The sequence below is a fragment of the Chenopodium album genome, chromosome 12, assembly GCF_948465745.1.
Source record: "Chenopodium album chromosome 12, dcCheAlbu1.1, whole genome shotgun sequence".
Taxonomy (NCBI): Eukaryota; Viridiplantae; Streptophyta; class Magnoliopsida; order Caryophyllales; family Amaranthaceae; genus Chenopodium; species Chenopodium album.
This window is the reverse complement of record NC_137845.1, coordinates 6,470,036-6,491,665: the sequence shown is the minus strand read 5'-3', so window position 1 is coordinate 6,491,665 and position 21,630 is coordinate 6,470,036. Positions and strand designations below refer to the sequence as shown.

At 31.3% G+C, this 21,630-nt stretch overlaps 1 protein-coding gene across 1 annotated transcript; it reads left to right on the top strand.

Annotated features, from left to right (window-relative positions):
• The first annotated feature begins 11,010 nt into the window (after nt 1–11,010).
• LOC145570167 (phosphoinositide phosphatase SAC2-like) lies at nt 11,011–19,796 on the top strand. Its single transcript, XM_081629183.1, has 15 exons — nt 11,011–11,632; nt 12,362–12,566; nt 12,649–12,814; nt 13,439–13,661; nt 14,066–14,142; nt 14,546–14,733; nt 14,811–14,908; nt 15,041–15,174; nt 15,300–15,717; nt 16,531–16,652; nt 16,767–16,880; nt 17,672–17,860; nt 18,545–18,721; nt 18,946–19,012; nt 19,244–19,796. The coding sequence occupies exons 1-15, from the start codon at nt 11,432–11,434 to the stop codon at nt 19,325–19,327; spliced, it is 2,463 nt and encodes an 820-aa protein (XP_081485309.1). The 5' UTR covers nt 11,011–11,431; the 3' UTR covers nt 19,328–19,796.
• The last annotated feature ends 1,834 nt before the right edge of the window (nt 19,797–21,630 follow it).

Below are 21,630 nucleotides of genomic sequence, written 5' to 3'. Positions count from 1 at the left end.
TATCTCATAAATAATAGCACAAAATTGCACATAACATTTAACGGATGTAGTATCTCACGTATGCAAGTTTAAAGTTTTAATTTGGGGAAAATATGTACTTGTAAAGATTTTGTCAAAAAAATTCATCCATTTGGACTATTAGTAAACTATCTTAACTCTATATATATATTCAACACCTATTCTAGTCTGCTATCTTAAAAAATTTAGGTTATTGGATATAGTACACTCCCATGCCATTATCTAGATCCAATTTCCAATATTTGTTTTAATACTATTTTTAGTTAAATTATCCCAATAAATTTATGTACGGCAAACATTTCAATATTTTAGTTTGAAATTTATCAATAAAATTTTCTGTAGTAAATAGACAGTCTTTAAACTATTGAAAGTTCTAATTTGATGAATAAGCATCTAATATATAGGGGAGTTTTTTCCCAAGATTTTATAGCGCCACGTATGATTGTACTATTAGTCATTTGCTATAATATTTATCTCATTATGGTTTTTAAATATCTTCTATTAAATTTTAAAAGATCATTATAATTTTTATATCTTCTATTAAATTTAAAAAGATAGAATAAGTTTAGATATTAACCTTAAAATATAATAGGTACTTTTTGTAAATGTTGCATTATTTTTGTTTTTTTAAGGAAATTTTAATTATGAACTATTATGTGAATTAATACATACAGAGTAATAGTTATCAATGCAATTGAATCACATACTACGTACAATAATCATCTATTTATAATTCACTCACAATAGAATTTGAGAATTTTTCTTTAAAAAAAAAATTAAAAAATTAGAATTACAATTCCTTTTTCGAAGTCGCCATTTAAAAAGAACTTTCTCTGAAATAGAACTTTCAATAAAATCAAAATCTTCTAAAAATCCAAAAAATAATAAACAAGTAAAAAGAAAAATATAGAGAAAAACATAAAAATAAACCAGCACGAGATGAAAGCCCGTACAATGCACGGATGTTTAATATATAAATTTTTAAAATAATTTATGGGTAATTATATCAAAAGAGGATTCCATTAATAGTTAAGTGGTTTGATCATTTATGTAATTTGGAAATATATGTTTCCTCAAAAAAAAAAAATGGAAATATATGTGATAAATAAATCATATCATATCACTAATATATATAACTGGTATCGCAGCCAGGTCACAAGACATTGACACTTGACATTCTCTTTTTTCGCCAAGTGTGGTGGAGGATAAGACTACTTCTAAGAAGTCAGAAGGTTCTAATCAAGATTGAAGAAGCTTGGTTGTTAGAAGTTAGTTACAAGCAACAGCCACGTCAGCAAAGTTAGTTACTCAGCAAACTTGTTAGGAGTTTGTTAGAGATTCAGTTACAGCCTTGTAATATAAATAGTTTTCATTACACTAGTTTCTTATTCATTCAGATCATTTTGTAAACAAACACTTCTTTGTATTCTAGGGCTATCAATAAAAGATCAAACAACAACTTTCTTCCTGTTCTTCCAGTTCTTCCTATATTTCTTCTTATTCTTCTATTTTCTGTGCCAATCATTGTTCTTAATTCACATGAGTTTTATTTTCAATAAAATTTGGATAAATTTTTAGGATAAAATTGTTGATTTAGAGTTTTAATTTCAATAAATACTACTTTTTAATATTTTATAACTTTCAATAAATCTATTGTTAGTCCATAAGTTTCCTAAAGTATGACATAGGTGAGTAAATGAAAATTTTTTCTAAAAACAAAATGAAAAATAAAAAATTGGTGGAATTAGGCCATAAGTTTAGTGATAAGGGTATATTTTAGTGTACTTCGTTTGTACAATTAGTAGGTTGAAGTACAATCATATCATATAACTAATATATAAAGTTAAACTTTTAGCCAGGGTATGAGACAATGACACTTGGCGTTGTAACTTTTCGCCAGGTATCACGCCAGGTAAACAATAATTAATTATTAGTATGACACATGATTTTATTTTGATATATTTTTTTAGGATAAAAAGTTGGATACATTTAGATAGATTTTTAAGGATAAAAAGTTAGTTTAAGGTTTTGTTTTCAATAAAATTTGGATAGATTTTTAGGATAAAATTGTTAGTTTAGAAAACTTTTTTCGATAAAATTCCAACTTTGATGTATAAATTGAATTATAACTTTCAATAATGATCTTATAAATTTTTGTTCAAAAAAATAAAAATAATTATCTTATAAATTTAATATTTTTATCTCATAGTGGTTTTTTTAAAAATATTTCAAAAAAAAAAAAATTAAGAGTGCTTAAGCCAAGATATAAAAAATATTTCAGTCATTATTAAGTACAAGCTCAGAGATGCACGAAAATTCGTGCGTGTGAATATAAGTTATTCGTATCTATTAAGCTTGATTCTCCGGGTTTTTTTTTAGATGATTTTTTTTTTCTTTTCAAATGGTAGTTTTTATTAAGGCAGTAGTTTTTTTTTTTTTTTTTTTTTTTTTTTTTTTTTTTTTTTGTTTTTTCTTTTAAGGATTGTAGTTTTTTATATAAAAAAAAAAACAAAAACAAAAATGAGAGGGATATTTTGGAAAAGTGAAATTTATCACCCAAAACCCCCTTTCACTTTATATATAGGATATATAAAGTTGTACGATTAGTTATGCCACAATACAACAATACTTAAGCCATACGATTAGCCAATGAATACTCCAACTTTTTCGTAAGCGTAGTGCCGGTAACAACTGTAACACCCTAGAAATTCCTTTCTTTTAAACTACTTGTTTTGCTCTGTTTAAAAACTTTAATTAGGAATATCTAAGATATTACCGCCACCGTGATAACGGCTAAGGCAACTATCAAAGACACACAGCGGAAGACTAATTTTAAACCCTTTCAAAACAAGTCAACTTAAAAAGTAAATCAACGAAAGTAAAGTCAAACCAAAGTCAAACGAAGTAAAATAAACTCAACCTACAACTTGGAACCATTATAGGCCCTTATTAAAATCAAACCAAATTCAAAACCTTTTCATTAGCCACGCATAATAATATTATCATAAATAATTAAAGCGATAAACACATCATAAACTTATGGAAACTAGCATGATACGCTCTTCACTCATGCCCATTCATGAATATGCTTCAACACCTGAAAAGCTTATCTCTACCTATTTCCACTACTCTCCATTATAAATGGGTCATCATAGGGCAAAGATAAAGACACGGCCAACAAACACACAAAACGCACAATCAGCAAAGCTGAGTACATAAGTGTAATTAACACACTAGCATACAATTCCCTATCAACACACGACTTACCTTGTTGCACCTGTTTTTTTCAAGCATACAACATTCAATAAAATTCTCACTAGACACTAAATAATTTATTTAGCATTGAATATGCATCGAACGGATTTCCCCCTAGCCTCCCCCAATAAATTGAGGTTACTGACACGGGGAGCTAACCGTGCCAGCATCAAAAACCACACATAGGTGGCGGAATTCCTGCGCATACTAATAATAAAAGGAATATACAGTGTCCTTTACTCCATTAGAAGTTATGGTTAAATATAAAACCCCATAACTCCCCCCATATGTTCATACTCAAGGTATATACGTTCCAAGAGTTTTGGTGCGTAATCTCTTTCACTTTACGTTATTTACTGATTATTAAACTTGGTGATGACTCTCAAACCATAATCATTCAATCAACAATAATTATTCAAACAATCAAATATATCAATTTAATTCTTGAATAATTAGTGACCACATAATATTTAATGTTGAACCCTTTTTAATTTTACCTCGGTGCCAATGACACCTTAAACGCATAAAGCGCCACAAATCCTATCCCTCAGTGTTAAAAACACCTTAAGTGCACTAAGGCACCAACATACAATTTATTCCTCGTGTACATAAACACTTATATAGCTCCTTTCCTCATACTTATAGCATCAATAAAAATTATATGAACCATAAATAAATTCTTTTTCAATATTCCAAACCAAAGTAAACATTTAGTTTAATTAAACATGCTCTCTATCATGCCATAAATAAATATGTGGTTCATAAATAATATTCCAAACCATTATTTTCCATCCAAGATTCCATCACAAATAAATCATGCTTCATAATCCAATCACCAATGACATCCAAATCATAATTTCCAAACCAAACCTAGCATGATACTACTTGAAATCAATTAAACACCTTTAGCATGCTACTACATCAATGTAATTATGCTAAGTACGCGAACGTACCTCAAATAAGCCCTTAAAATAGCCGATTACACTACAACAATTCCCGAATCAAGTCTCCTACATAAAGGGACAATAATACTATATTAATTCTCCTTGTATACACAATTTCCAGCAACTTAAATTTACTTTAGACTACTTAAAAAAAATCTGAAAATTATTTAAAAACCCCTAATTAAACTCCTTTTTAATGGGTAATCACACCCTTTCATTAAAATCACAATTATACTACTTTAAATAAAATTCCAGCATTTTAAACTAATCAAAAACCCTTTAAAACCCAAGGATAAAATTTAAAGCATAAAAAAAACTTCGTTAAAAATCCAAAACTGCCGAAAATCATATTTAGAGGCTGAATTTGGCCACATGGAAAACACTACTTTTTTAATCAAAATCGGATGAGTTCAGAACCTAATCGGGATTAAAACGGGATTAATATTAACGAATGGAAATCTAAGAATTAAAACACGAATTTACGTGTTCAAAATATTTTGGGATTAAGTTAAACTAATCAGTAGTTATAATCACCAAAATTTCAAACATCATTACTATAAAAGCCCTAAATCAATTGTTCGTAAAAACCCTAAAATCGTGATTTTCAATAATTAAAAACCCTAGGTTATAAAATTTACAAAATCTGAAAATTATGACATTTATAAAATCTGAAATTATAAAGTTTAATCATCAAAATACAATTTGATACTAATTAAATTAATTTCAAACAATAAAATCAAAACCCATAAATCAATAATTATAATTACACAAATTAATAAAACAAAGGAGAAAATAAGACCAACCTTTTTGTGTGGAAAATTTTTGGGGATTCATGGTATATTTATAGAGTAGAGAGTGTAGGGTTAAATTTGGGCTTATAAAGATGTGGGCTTAAGTTATGGGTTTTGGGATGGGTTATTCCAATAAGAGTATGTAGGAATAATTTACATTGCCTAATAATTAATAAACGTTTGACCCAAAATATATTTTACTTTTGTAAAACCTTATATTTAAAATACTTTAACCCTTTAAAATATTTAATTAAAATACTTGAGCCCTTAACAATACATTTTATTAATACTTAATTACTTTATAAAAATACATAAAAATTTTACAACAACTAACCGTACATGAGTATGTGGCTAGAAGATATTGAGCCAAAAATGAGATTTCATGCAAATAGGGTTTATAATTTGAATGTTGTTTTTTTTTTTTTTTTAACAAAGCTTAGAATAATTTGTGAGTTAGGGAAAGCTACATACGTGCCAATATTAATTAATAACCTGGGCATCGCCCGGGGCACAAAACTAGTAAGGATTGTAGCAATACCTTTCCAAAAAAAAAAAAAGGATTATAGCAATAAATTTTTAGATACTATTATGCAACATTAGATTGGATTTTTGTAAAGAAAATTAGATCTGATTAATCAAGTAGAATTAATTAAAGAGAGAATTTCATATCTTCCTCTATATTAATAATAAGATACATACAAAAAGTAGGCACTTTCTATTGAGTTACAAAGTATTAACCTAAGAAATGATCATACATACGTTTATTTATTTTAATCCAACTAATATAAGAATATATTCATACGAGGAAACTACATAAAACAAATTAAAAACAGATTGATCTGAGGTTTATTTAAAAAGGAGTAGTACTACTTTTTTATTTTACAAGTATGATAGTCAAGTGATTATTAATCCATAAATAGAAAATTTGAACAACATATATAAATATTTTTTCATATATAGTACGAAGTATATATTTCTATAATATATATATTGCACTATTACAAAAATCAATGGTATCTTAGGTCAATATACCCTAAATCAAAAGGGATATACACTTCTTATATAACAACATATGTTTGTATCAATAGTATGTTTTAAAATTTGGCATATAGATAATTTTTTTTTTTTTAAAAAAAGATCAATAAATAAATCGGGTATTGCCACCAGAATTAAAGTTCTAGCTAAATAGGTAATCGTCTTTCAAAAAAAAAAATCTAAAATTGTAGGAATCGAAGACTTACTTTCGAACAAAGGGATCCAAATAAAGTCTAGGAGTTCAAATTGTTAAATATCAATGAAACTGTAAAATTAAATCATTCATCCAATTATGAACAATTAAAGCAACAAATGTTTCTAAGGTGGATAGATTTATACATTAGTGATAATACCTTTATAAGTAGCCAATTAATGTAAGGATTTTTAAAACACAAAGATATATATTGTGGAGGAAACCCAGTGCATTGCCCGGGGTACATTGCATACTAATAACTAATATATAAAGCTAAACTTTTAGTCAGATCACGAGACAAAGACACTTGACATTTTAACTTTTCGCCAAATTTTGCGCCACGTAGACAACATTTAAATATTCGTAGGACGCATAGATTTATTTGGATATTTTTTATGAATAAAAAAGTTGTATTTTTTATTAGGATAAAAACTTGGGTAGATTTTGTAGGATAAAAATCTAAGTTTAGAATTTCATTTAAATAAAATTTGGATAGATTTATAGGATAAAATTGTTGGTTTAGCTAGATTTTTATTTCCGATAAAGTACCATTATTTCACAAATACAAAAATAAGTTATAAGTTTAGCCAAACCAAGAGACAACAACACCTGACATTTTAACTTTTCACCAAATATTGCGCTACATAGACAACAATTAAATAATTTATCATATAAATTTATTTTTATGTCATAATTTTTTTAGAGCGAAGGAAATAGTTCAAAACATACAATATTCTTTTATAATTTATTATAATCAATTGTAATAAAATAATTCACAATCAAATATGATTTCATTACTATTTGTAGACCTGTCAATCAGGTCGGGTTACGAGTCATTTCAATTCGGTCAATGCTGGCCCAAAGTTTCGGTTTCGGGTCAACCCAACAGGCTTAGAACAATTTTTTTTTGTTTAAGTTATTTTGGCTGATTTTTAGAAATTCAATATTTCAAGATTACTTTGCTTATATATATATATATATATATATATATATATATATATATATATCGAACACTTTCACAATATTATAATTAGTCGTCATTACATGCCTACTATATAATTTAAATAAAAATTTATCTTAAAATTCAATAAACAACCCGGACGTCACACGGGCCACCAAACTAGTTGTACATATATTCATAGATTTGAGTCTTTTGACATTTACTCAAATTTTTAAAAAATATAATACCACTAATATATCTTGATTTCAAAAATAAATAACTCGAATATCTTAAAATAATAATAATAATAATAATATATTATTATTATTATTATTATAGAAAAATAACAAAAACCTACAAAATCAATCGATTTATAAGAAATTAGTAGGTAGCCAAGATACAATCTAGGCCCCACCCCTCTAGCTATAGCGAACCCGATCCTGTTGAAGATGTGAGCAGCTGCACGATCACCAATATCCTGATCCTAGCAAATGCTTAAACCCACTTCAGCAACGCAACAACATCTTTCTCTAATTTCCCCAATGAAGAAAAGTAAAAAGAAAGAACACCATATCCAGGCCAATAGCCCTACAACGTGCCCCATACTTGTCCCGCTTCCGCTGAGCCGCAACCGACACAACACGACCAGGAATGAAGTCAGACAACCCAAAAAGGAGAAGACCCCATCAAGTCAACACATATATCAAGGCCTTTGTCCTAGGAATAAAGCAACACATGTGCTGGTTGAAGAGGCCCGTCGTTCCCTCCAGACAACCCAACATTAACCCCCTTTCTTGCAGAAATCCCAGACCGAAAACAAATATCAACAAGGGTATCACAAACAACGTTGTGCTGATATTTAATATTCACCATCCCAGCACAAGACACTACATGATCCCCATAAATATCCCCATTAAAAACCCTTGAGCAAGCAAAACACAGTGTCGAAACTAAGAACAAAGGAACACCGTACCAAACCGGTAGCAAAGAACACAACAGTAAGTCTTACCATTCATAGTCTGACCCAAACATAATATTGGGACCGCTCGCAACCAGGCCGAAGAGTGATCCCCGTGTTGGGACTTCCATAAGGCAACCTGACGCGGAGTTAAGGAGAAGTGAATTCTGTAGATGCAGTGACCCTCATGAAATATATTACTACCTCATTTTCATATTATTTGCAACGATTTGACATAAAGTAGAGAGAAAAAATGTCTAATCATTGCAAATAATATGAAAAGAAGGTATTATTATTATTATTATATCTCAAAAACAGACAGAGTTATACGACCTAAAAAAAATTAGTGGGAGCCGAGATACAATATAAGCCCGACTCCTTTAGCTATAGCAAAGTCTATCCTAGTAAAGATATGAGCAGCAGCATGTGCCCCAATATCTGCGTCATTGAAAACTTCTGAACCGACTTCAGCGATGCAACAATCTCCTTCTTAAATTCCCCAAATGAAGAAAATGAGAAGGAATGAAACCATATCCAATTGCCTAACAACTAGATTCATACTTAACTCGCTTCGATCCGATGAACCGCATCAGTCACAACCCGTCTAGGAACAAAGCCAAATAGCCCAGAATGTGTCAAAAGTGAAGACCCTATCAGATCAACACAGACATCGCAACCACGATCCCGAGAATAAAGTAACACATTTGTAGGGCCGAGCTGAGGGCTCCGTCGTTCCCTCCAAACAACCCAATGTCAACCTCCTTTCTTGTTGAAATTCCAGAATGATGACAAACATCAACAAGGGTATCCAAAACAACATTATGTCGATTTTGAATACCCACAATACCACCACACGACACTGCGTGATCACTGGAATATCCCCAATAAAATTTAAAATTTTAATACGTAGTATTTGCGGTTTATTATACTCCGACACTCCTAATCATGTAAATTAACTGTAATCTATACAACTAAACCACAGTAACCACTTTTAATAAAGTTGATAGATTAATACATAAGAACAATACTTCATAATATAAGTGAATCGTTGCATAGCCATGTCATACAACCTTCTAAAGTTCCAATCAAAAACTAGTAAGAAGAAGTCAAAACGTGTTAAAATGTTTTTTTACACTAAAAAATCGTCGGCATAATGAGACAAGCAAAACAGCATTTGAATTTCTTAATAAACGGGTTCACATCCAATCCCTTTCTCTATTATAATTAACAACTTGCATGAATTACTAAATATTCCAAGTAAACCCAATCATTAACGCCTTTTTCCTTTTTATATTTATCACCTTATTTACACCAACATAAAATACTTCGTATAATCTTTAGAAAAACTTGACACCAAGTCACCAACAGTACCAAATTTGACCCCTTCTTTGTAAACTTCTTAATAAGTACATACTCGTACATATTAACTCAAATTTGTCCCAACTTTCACGTTTATCTTTGATTTTTCAAACAATTACAATGTCTAATATGTTTGAGATAGGAGAGATACAAATACAACTTGTTAAGCGTGTTATTTTATTAAACAACGAGTTAAGCGAGATTGTTATGAAACATCTTTCAAAACTTATATAAACTTGCCTAAATTTATTATTAGATAGATTTTATTAAAAATTATTACTATGATAAATATAACTTATATTATACTTCGTAGCTAGCAAATGTGTGTGAGGGATTGAATTTGCATGTTTTCGAGTCAAAGATAAATGGGTTGGGAAGCCACAACATTAGTTCGACTCGTGTAATTAGAAATGTCGTGCCACGTTGACCAGTTTAGACCCGCTTAATCAAGCTAGTAAATAGGTTGACCCTAACCCTTTTTTTTCGTGCCCTCATATTGCCACATTGCATATAATATAGATTTGGCCTACTTTAGACAAGCTGAATCATGTCGAATTTTATTGAGCTTGGAATCTCGATATACTTACCTCAATTGTTTGATTAAAAATGTTGCTTTTTATTGACCTAAGTAGTTAATTATACATGTCATAAATCCTTAACTAATGGCTTGTTCTGATTTACTGACTGAGCTGACTGAACTAAATTGAATAGAGCTGAAATAAATTGTTTATGAGAGAAGGAAATTAAGAGTTAAACTGAACTGAACTGAAATTAAGCTGAAGCGAACAGACCCTAACTGTTGGTTTCACACTCGAATCGTATCATGTTGTCATGTCATGTCAGCTTTTTAATATACCTTATGAACCATTATTATTAGAATGATAAAGAAAATAGAGTATTTGATTTGATTATTACTTATTAGGGTTATAGTCAATAGTAAATCATTAAGAAAGAAATGATCATTGTCAAGACTTTTTATACGAGTATTATTTTCACCAAAATAAATCTAATATATATATATATATATATATATATATATATATATATATATATATATAAAGGGGAGTTTTTTCCCGAGTTTTTACAGAACCATGTAGGATTTAATTTTTTCAGCGCACTATGTAGGATAATAAATTTTAGTGGTAGCCATTTAAATAGAGATTATTAATTTCTTTAAGAATTAAATAATTTAAATGACATGTAAGCAAAATTGACGAATGAAATTTTCCAATTTAAATTAATTAAATATAAAATATTATCCTTTGATATTAAAAATTTTACCTAAATATATAACAAATTTTAGCACATAAATATGTATATATATAAAATTATTTTAAAAAATTCAAATAAACCCTTCATCTAGTTTCTAAAAAAAAACTTGAATAAATCAATAATATGAGGAGGGTATTTTAAAAAAATAAAATAAAATAAAATAAAATAAATCCTGAAATATTAAATTTGAGGTTTTGGCCATAATTATGTGGTACACGTAGTATCACTGTAGTCGCCGTAGTTTTCTCTCTCTATCTCAGCAATAGTCTGTCTTCTCTCTCCAATGATCTGTTCTTCTCTTCTCTTCCCTTTGTTTTTCTCTCTCCTCAAAAAAGCCTCTTTTTGAATTTCTCTGCTACTCAGATCTCTTTCTCTCTCCTCCAATTCTCCCAACTCACTCTCAATTTCATTCTCGTAGCTTCCATTAACCTAGCTTCTCTCATTCAATTCAATTTTTTTTTTGTAAATTAAACTGTGTTGTTGTTTTGTTTTTGCTAGAATTTTAATTTGTGAATTGATTGGAATAATAATGCTTGAATTCGTCGTGTAAATTGATTGTGAATCGACGATAAAATTGTTTTGAGTTTTTTGTTTGGTTAATTCAATTGTATGCTCAACTGAGTTGACCCGGGCTGAGTCGGCTCGGGATCGGAAGTAGTAGTAGTCATGGTTTCTGAAACTAACAACAGCAACAGCAACAGCAACAGCAGCAACAGCAACGAAAACAATAGCAACGGTGGCGATGATTGCAGCAACGCCGAAAAAACGGCGTTGATTGGTGGTGGAAATACTGGAATTGATGAACTGCAATTGGAGACGACTTGTTCACATTATTTAGCGAAATTCAAACTCTATGAAACTCGCGCGGTATTAATTTTGACTTTTTTTTTTGTTTGTCAATTGATCCATTGCTTGTTTTAAATTGATCGTGGTTTGATTGCTTGTTTCGAGTTCAATTTCAATTTTTGAAGGTTTGATTGCTTGTTGATTGTATGATTGCTTGTTATGAGTTCAATTTCAATTTTTCAAAGTCATGGTTTGGTAATTTGTGATAATCAGCATCTACGAATTTATGGTAACGGTGTGAAAATAAATGTATTATTGGTTAGAATTCAATATGAATTTTGAATTTGAGAGTGGTGAATCTGTTGAATTGAATTAGCAATCTAACTTGTTTTTTATGAATTTTTTGCTCTATAGAATTTTTAGACTTACCATCATATGCTGAGTGTTTTGTTCTAGATTATGGGTGGAGTTGATCTTCTTTTTGTATATGCGTGTCTTATACTCGAATTTGCGAAAATTTAATGATGATGTGACCTTTAATAGCTGAACCTGTTGCCTTTGTTTGCTTGTCAATTCTGCTTATAATGATTGCAATACAATGCCTTTAAATCATTTGGCTGCAATGTTTAGTAATTTGCAGTGTTTCATTGAATGCACGAGGATGATCGAACAGATTCAATATAGTTGTAATGAATTGAACTAAATCCAATCAGACTTAGGGTGGATATTAGGGATGGGGGTTATTGTTTTTTCAAATTTTAATGCCTTGTTTCACAATCTTTACATGTTACCTTTTTTGTTGTTGAGCAGAACTTTTACATGGTGGGAAGTGATAAAAGTAAGAGGTTTTGGAGGATACTCAAGATTGATAGATTAGCGTTTTCTAATCTCGATGTTTTTGAAGATCCGACAGTATACTCTGTTCATGAGTGTTCAGTTATTCTGAAAAGGATAGATGAAGGAAATAAGTATGCTGGTGGACTGAAATTTGTCACCACATGTTATGGAATTGTGGGTGAGTATATTGCATGGTTTATGTTTGATGATCTTGTTTCATGAGCAATGGCTGAGTAAATTTGTTTTACTTTGGTATTCAGGTTTTGTGAAATTCTTGGGACCGTATTATATGATTCTTATAACAGAGAGAAGGAAAGTGGGGAAAATTTGCGGCCATGCAATATATGCCGTGTCAAAGAGCAAAATGATTCAAATCCCTCATTCTCCTGCTCGATTTGATTCGATTAACTCTAAGAATGAAAAAAGGTCTTTTGTCTATTCTGCATGTAAATGTAAAATGTACCTTATTCTTGTAAGAGACGCATATTCTATCAGAATCGTGCTCTTATCATTTTTTTGTTGTCATTCCCCTATCTCTTCTTCTGACATATTGTCTAGTCTTCTAGTATGTATATTGGTGTATTTTGCTTACAATTCGGTTTTTTATGGAGGGACCTCCTCTTCTATTTTCATTTGGTTAGTCTTGGATGGTTATTTTATGGCTAGTGTGGTAGTGTTGTTTCATTGTTTGTATAACATTCGTGTAAAGTATAATCATTTGCATTCTTTTATTAGACATACTAGAGAATATTGTTATTAGATGCCTTTCCTATAGACTGCAAGTTGTTTATCCTGAACATGCAGAGGGAAAAGTTCATTGATCTTTTGATCTTAAGATAACTTGTAGAGTGACTGAGTGATACAAGGTATTGTCAGGTTGCACAAGGAGACACTGTTCTTCCCGATTAATGTTGTCTTTTTTTGTTGTAGACTATTTATCATTGAATGTCTCTCATTCTTATCTTTTTATTCTCCTTTTTCCCTTATTATTATTTTTCTCTATATATATTCATCTGTTTTGCATTTTTTCTTTGTTGCTAAATTCATTAGATACAAGAAGCTCTTAGGCACAGTCGATATTACAAAGGACTTCTTTTTCAGCTACTCCTACCGTATCATGCATAGTCTCCAAAAGAACTTATATGATGAGCAGAAAAAAACACTTCCATATGAAACAATGTTTGTTTGGAATGCATTTTTGACTCGGGAAATTCGGACTCTTCTTGGGAATAGTGTTTGGACAGTGGCATTGATACATGGCTTCTTCAAACAGGTATTTTAATTTAGTATCTTTGCATTTCTTATCTTGTGTAAGTTTCCCGAGATAAATTATTTTTGCTACAACGCTTGGCTATTGGGGTATAAGCTAGGTGACTAACCATGAACTAACTACTACTAATACATACTGATGGAGTGTATGGTAGTTTCTTTGTCCTTATTTTTCTCAGTGTTTTGTGCTTCCATTTTGTTGTGCTTTTCTCTAATAGTCTTAGCAGGAATTGTCAATAAGTCCCATTGGTTACTTGATATTATAATGGTATTCTTTCCTTCAATTTCATGGAGAATAGTGATTAGTGGCAACTACTACCATCTACTTCATTCTTATCTTTCTTATAGAGGAATATGTAAGTAAGATCAAGTTATTTCAAATGGTACTGACTATCGTGATTCTGGCAGGTCAAATTTCAAAGGTCTGACCGTACTGTCAATTTGACCCTAATTGCAAGAAGATCGCGCCACTATGCTGGAACAAGGTATATATGTTTGTTTACTATTGGCAAATACTTAAAAAAAGGCTGCGACTGTTAGTACATTTAAACATCCTTACCTATTTATGCAAGTCCCAACATTTTTACATGTGCTAGTTTTGGAAATATTTAACCTAGCATTAACTTTATTTCGTAATTTCAATAGTTAAATCCTTTAATGCATGTTTTCGAGGCCACTATACGTCTATACCTGAGCACTCTTCAAGATTAAATAACCCCACGATCCTTTCGATGAGAAATTTATTTGCTTGATTTGGTGAGATTATGCATTAAAATTTCCATCCAAATCCTGCCCTCACCATCTCTATCTATAGTTTGGGAGCATTGATAATAGATGTGAATTTCTTTTCATTACCTGGATAACAATTCCTTTTTCTTTTGCTGACAGATTCTTGAAACGAGGTGTCAATGAGAAAGGTCGAGCCGCTAATGATGTGGAAACGGAGCAAATTGTTTATGAAGAGATCTCTAGTACATGCGTGTCGGAAATCACTTCAGTTGTGCAAATTAGGGGCTCAATTCCACTTCTTTGGTCTCAAGAGACTTCAAGAATGACTCTTAGACCTGACATCATATGTATGTTCACTCAATACAGATTTTTTTTTGGGTATGTTTTTCATGATAATTTATGTGACACAATTTTGTCAACATAGTGTCAAAGGAGGACCCCTATTATGAGGCAACTCGACGACATTTTCAAAATCTTGTAGACAGATATGGAAATCCGATATTCATATTAAATCTCATTAAGGTGTGCCTTTACTTTTTTTCCTTTTTTTTTTTTTTTTTTTTTTTTTCCTGTTTTAGTTAACTTGCTTAATATTTGTCAAATTTAGCTATTGATAGTATTCAGATGGTTAAAGTAATGGTTTTTTACTTGCAGACTAAGGAAAAGAAACCTCGTGAATCTGTACTTCATTCAGAATTTGTTAAGGCAGTTGCTTCCATCAATAAAACTTTGGATAAGGATAATCGCTTGAAGTTTCGGACTGTGGATCTTACGAGACTGTATAGCATGTAAGTTGACATTTTCTCTCTTTCTTATTTCCCCAAATTACAGATGGTTTGGAACTTAGTATGAATATATTTCCTGTGATGTGAATGGTGGGGAAAAATATTGATCGGAAGTATGTACATTTCAGTAAAGGTGACAAGGTATTGATGCTCCTAAGTAGAGTTGCTGAGAACGCGTTGGATCAAACTGGATTCTTTTATTGCCAAGTGCCTTCGTTAATGAATTCAGAGCTGTCATCTGGCTTTTCTAATGCCACTACAGAGCATGTGAATACAACTGACATTACAGAATATTCTTCTTCAAAGACTCCAAGGTTCCAAAGTGGGGTGTTGAGGACTAACTGCATTGATTGTTTAGACCGTACAAATGCTGCGCAATATGCATATGGTTTAATTGCTCTAGGCCATCAGTTACATGCAATTGGTATCAATCCCACCCCACTAATTGATCCTGATGACACTTTGGCTAAGATGTTAATGGGGCTTTATGAGGCCATGGGTGATACAATTGCGCTGCAGTATGGAGGATCTGCAGCACACAATAAGGTAGTTTTCTTATCTTTATGACTGCTGGTTTAAATGAAGTGTATTCTTGTGTTCCTACTAGGCTACAATTGAAAAACTTTATGGTTTTAGTTACGTTAATTATTTATTATTTATCAGATCTAGCACTTGGCTTAAGTTTTAATTTTCTTTCTTGAAGTTATTGAAATGTGTTATATTTTATATTTGGGGATTGTCAAAATTCTGTGTTTGTAATGATTAAAGAGATGGAAAATTATAATGTTGTTTGCTTTCTTCTTTTGATAAGGATTTAGTAATCCTTTTTAATAGGGCAAACCCGAATTTAGCATTTGTTATGCTTAATGAGATGGAAGATTACAAGTGATTGGGAAAGAAAGATAAATCTAGATATAATTTCAATAATCTGAGGATTCTAATATTGAGATCTTGAACGATACAATATATGCTTGAATCGATAAAAACACAAGATTTAAGAACACAATGTTATTTCTCATAAAGGTCTACTATAGAGATAGCCATAGCCTTACAACTACCTTATGTCTCCTACTAGTATTAGAATAATAAATCCCAAATATTTATAAGGTGTAAAAGCACAAAGTCTAATTAAACAACTTGAAAACCATCTATACTATATGACCCCTTACTAACAAAATTAAAGCTCACATATAAAACCCACAATTTAAGAGCATGGTAAAACCATCACTCATAAAATCAGTATTCTTTTATACTTGTGAGCATCTTTTGATGTCACCATTTTGTACTTCATTTATTATGGATTATGTCACCAATTACCTCCCGTAAATTAAGTGTTCATTTGTGATGTGATGCTAATAGATATTCTCGGATCGAAAAGGTCATTGGAAAGCAGCAATACAATCCCAAGAGTTTATTAGGACTCTACAGCGTTACTTGAACAATGCGTACATGGATCCAGAAAAGCAAGATGCCATTAATCTGTAAGTTATTAATTTGAATATTACTATTGTGGTGTTTATGTTTTCCTTATTCTAACTCTTCCCAAAGGAAAGGCTTACCTTAATCGGTAATAATCTAGGATCTATTTTAATCAGGTTCTTAGGTCATTTTCAACCAGAAGTGGGTAAACCTGCGTTATGGGAACTTGATTCAGATCAGCACTATAGTATTGGAAGACTCACCTCATCCTTGACAGATGATATTTCTGGGTATATCTTTTTTGCATCCCTACCTTGGCTGTAAGATTACATTGGTTTGCTCAAAAAGCGGTTTGAAGGGTCATTATTTTAATACTCCATGTTAACAAAGCAAAAAAGTGATTTAGAACATATTTGTAGTTGTATGATAAAGTGACATTTTGGACAGCAGGATAGGATTTACACAACTACTGGATCAATTTAAGCTTGTACATTGATAATGGATTGAAAATCTTATATACTGTTTAAAAGCATATTCATGGTGGGCTCTTACGTGGCATCACCTGCACAACCTAATGATTTTGGGGAGGTTTCAAAATTGCTTATGGTCTAGTTTAGAGTGCCCAACCGTTTATCTGAGACACACACTTAGAATGTAAGATGATCTCAATTATTGGCATAAAGATTCTGAAATATCATAGTTCAGGTGTATACTCAATTAAGGAAAGGATAGCCATACAATTGGATGTGGTTTTAGGTTTTTTGTACCTTCTCTATTTTTATTTTTTTCTTGCAGCACCTTTTGGCACGCAATTGAAAAGGGACTTTAGACCAAGTAAACGGACAAAGTAATTAAAGTTTTTTTTACCAGTAATAAGAAGAAAGTGTTAATTTGTTACGGTTTAAATTTTTTAGATTAATTTGTCCGTTTACCTTATCTAATCACTTCCTAAATAGCGTACCAATGTTTGTTGCAAGTTTAATAAAGAAAAAAAAAAAAAAAAAAAAACAGAGGAAGTATCATTTTATAGAATTTCACAAGTCAAACAGCTTTAGGGGACTCACTCTTCTATTACTTTTAGGTCATTTTTGAAAAGGTCTATGTCAGATGGAGTTCTTATGTATGAGAGTCCTTCGCCTACAACACCAGCTGAAGTTAGTAATTATCACCATACTTTACCTGACTTAAAAGAAGACAAGAGTGGTCTTTCAGATTCAACGCCTGAGATGCCAACTTGTGACGTCAGCGATGCTAATGTATCTTATACAAGGTAAAGCTATGGCTCTTTCTTACATCTGGTAATATGAGGGTCTATTTTAGCTAGCTTTATCTGAAGGCGTTGTAAAATTTTAGCTAGCTACATCTATTATTCTGTTTGATTTATGCCCTTGCCTTTTGTAGTTTCAGTACCACTTTAGTTTGGCCATATATTAAACTGAATAACTGTAGCATGAATGGGAAGTTCTCTATATAGCAATGGATTACACTTTCAGCCCTTAAAGATTGCAAAAATATGTGAATTTATCTTGCACTTTGTCAATCAATTCCATTCAAATATTTTTCTTAAATCATCCATTTGATTTAAGGAACACAATTTGAGCATTGAAATTGCTAGATGCTATTCACTGATTCAATTGAGGTGCACAAATTTGTCATTGTTTAATTGCTGTGCAACATGATTTTAAATCTCGGATGCAGTTACATAACCACTTTCGCAGGCAACTAAGCTGTTGCGGCCTAATATTTTGGTCGTGGTAAGCTCAAATCCTGTAAAATGTGGCCACGATGTGTGGTGATGTAGCCAAGATTTAATACCATGATATGCAATGTTATTGGATGTTTAAAAGCGCATGATTTGGATAATTTTCCGTTAAAATACTTGTCAATATAACCTAGTTGATTATGTTTCCTAAATAATGTTGTTACTCCCTTTGATTCTGGTCCATATTTCTAGGTTTACTCCATCCATGTCAGCCCGTCGGCTTTTCACAGATATGCCAGAGACCAAATATATGAGAGGTGAATGTAGTTGTTACATCGAACATGGAAGTGAATTTGATTGTTCAGATATTCTTGATATTGATTGGATTTCATCATCGGGAAATTCATGCGAGGAGGACTCGTATGATCTGTAAGTCCCTTGAATTTCTTTCCCTGCATTTGAAATTTCCAAAAGCAATCTGTATGTGGTGTCAGTTATATTATTTGCTCTATAGCCTAATGCTATTTTTATTTTTTTAGTCACTACTTATATTTCAAGAAAAGGAGGAAATTTTAAATATAAATAACCGCTACGAGTTATGACCATAATTAAAGCTCAATCATAACTTGAAATTGGTTTCCATGTGCATTCAGATCCTCACTTGTGAACTCTCCAGTTGGTGGTTCCCTGCATGGCAGTTCTGTAAATGATGCATCTCAGGTCAGTCTGCGTTACATCCTTGGTTAAGCCTTTTCTGTTAAAAATTGGTATGCTGTGTTTTCTTAAATAAGTCTGGCTGATGACCTGTTGTCTGTACTGAATCCCTGTGTGCTGATTTCATATCTGTTATACGTGCAACTATCTGATTTTGGCTAGCTTGTCCTGTTTTTGTCTAAAAATATTTTATTGGGTGGATCTGATTTCATGTACTGATGATTCTGTTACCTGCAGGGGAGATTGCGAGATGCACCTAAAGCTGCAGATTTTCCTGATAGCTTCAAGCATTGGGTCGAGTTTGGATCAACTTTAGCTTAGTCTTTGCTACAAACTGCACAGATTTTATCTCAAACATTTTTGAATCAACCCCTCCGAAGGATATGGGTTGTGCAAACAGAATAAGTATCAGAAGATGAATGAAAAGGAAGAGGTCTTGGCACTAATAATACTATTATAATGGCACAACAAAGAAACTACCGAGAGTCGCTATTGACAGCTAATTCAGCTAATTCTTTACCGGAGGTCTTGTTATCTCCACACCAAATTAAGTTACAGTAAATTATAATGCAGCAGTCATCATTCTTGTAAATATCTGAATTTTAACATATTTTTGCTAGTTGCACCAGCTACTTTTTGACATTCTAGGGTCTCTCCTGTTTCATTTCATATAATTAGTTTTATCTTCGTACATATTTGATCATTGTCCAATAAGTTTTTGCTCTTTCCTCCTATGTAATTATTACTATTATTTCGTGTAATGTGAATAAGTTTTCTTGTTTCTTTTTTATTTTCTTGCTGAAACTCTAACCATGTGCTTCGTATGCTCTAATTTATGTCATATCTTTATCGTTTGATCCAACTATTTCTTTGTTTAAAGTAAGCTGTGGATAAAGCAGCGAATACTGGCTGATTCACTAACTTATGAATCGGGAGCAGCAAGCAGCAGCAGCAGCAGCAACAGCTGCTCTACCACTCTTCCCTATTCCCTCGGCCCTGAAAATGATTGTCGCAAGTCTGTGCTACCCAAAGTATATGCCATAAAAATATAACTCTTAGTACCAGTATCATACACTCCTTTCATCATCTAGTCTCAGTTAGGGCACCTGAATTTATAAAAACTCGTCTAATAATAAAGATTTGGCTTCATGCCTAAAGGTCATTAGATCAAATATAACTTTTGGTACGAGTGTCATACACTCCTTTCAACATCTAGTTTCAATTAGGACACCTGAATTTTAAAAAAACTCGTCTAATAATACTCCTTTCATTTCAATTTATTAGTCCTATATACTATTTTTGGCGTTTCAAAAAGATTTACCCATATTGAATGTATTTCACTTTTAACTTAGTTTTTATTTCCTATTTTATACATATTAAATTCTGATTGGTTTATTTAATTGATTGTGAATTGATGATATGACTCTAAGTAAAGAAATTATTCTCTTAAATTATGCAATTATGTTTGATGGTTTCCTAAAAAAATCAAAAACAATTTAAATAAGCAAAACTATTTTTGAATTGTTTTTTACTTAAATGTTAGATTCCAAATATTCTTGTTTTCTTATTTTATGTGATTGATTCTATATGAGACTATCATATTGAAACGGAGGGAGTAATAAAGATTTGGATTCATGACCTAAAGGTCATTGGATCAAACACCTCTTTAGATGGCTCTTGGGTGGAGATTCATTCATCTACCTCTACCCTAGCTACTCTCTAGAAGTTTGGCCGTTGAGGATGGTTTAACCGTTTAAGGGTTTTGGTAAGGTGTCAAGTTTACTTTAACTATCTATTTATTAACCTACTTTGTTTATTTAGAAAATTAAAATAGTAGTATGTATATCCCGGATACTGGGAGCATATATATAATAATATTTTAATAGTATACCCTATTTAAATAATATTCTTTACCATACGTTTTTTGGTAGAAAGATTCCAAATTAAAGATATTCGACTGTAGAGGCCGTGTATATTTTGAAGTTAAGATTTTGAATTTGGTTGATCCAATCACTATTCGATCCATCAATATTTTTATTTATATAGTAATGCAATACGCAAGGATGTATAAAGTTCAACAATAAATACTTGGAAAGTTGGAATAGCAATTGAATGAATGAATGTATTGTAGTATTTGCATGTTAAACCCATTTTTAGTTTTTTTTTACAGGTGAGATGAATCCCTAAATAGAAATATACGGAAATGTATATATGGAGGCAATAAATCAGCTACACTAAGCTACTTTTTAATCGGCATTTTTCTTTTAATCCATGAAAATCTAGTTGAATGTTATATTAATCCATATAATAATAACGAAAATAAAGTACTACGTATATATCTTCATGACTAATTAGTCACTAATTTTTCATAATTATCTAATACATGTCCATGAAAAGTTGTATTCGTACTTAGTCCATTTTTGGCGAATGTGTAAAATGTTACATCATCTTCAAATAGTTTGGAGTTTCTCCAATCTAAACCAATTCCTCCACATTGAAGGGGTTCAATTCACATGAAATACCCCCTTCATGTTTAGGAGTATTAATATACTATTATCGCATTAATAAATATTATTTGGCAAATGATTGAACTAATTTTAATAATGAGACAGAAGACTTATTCC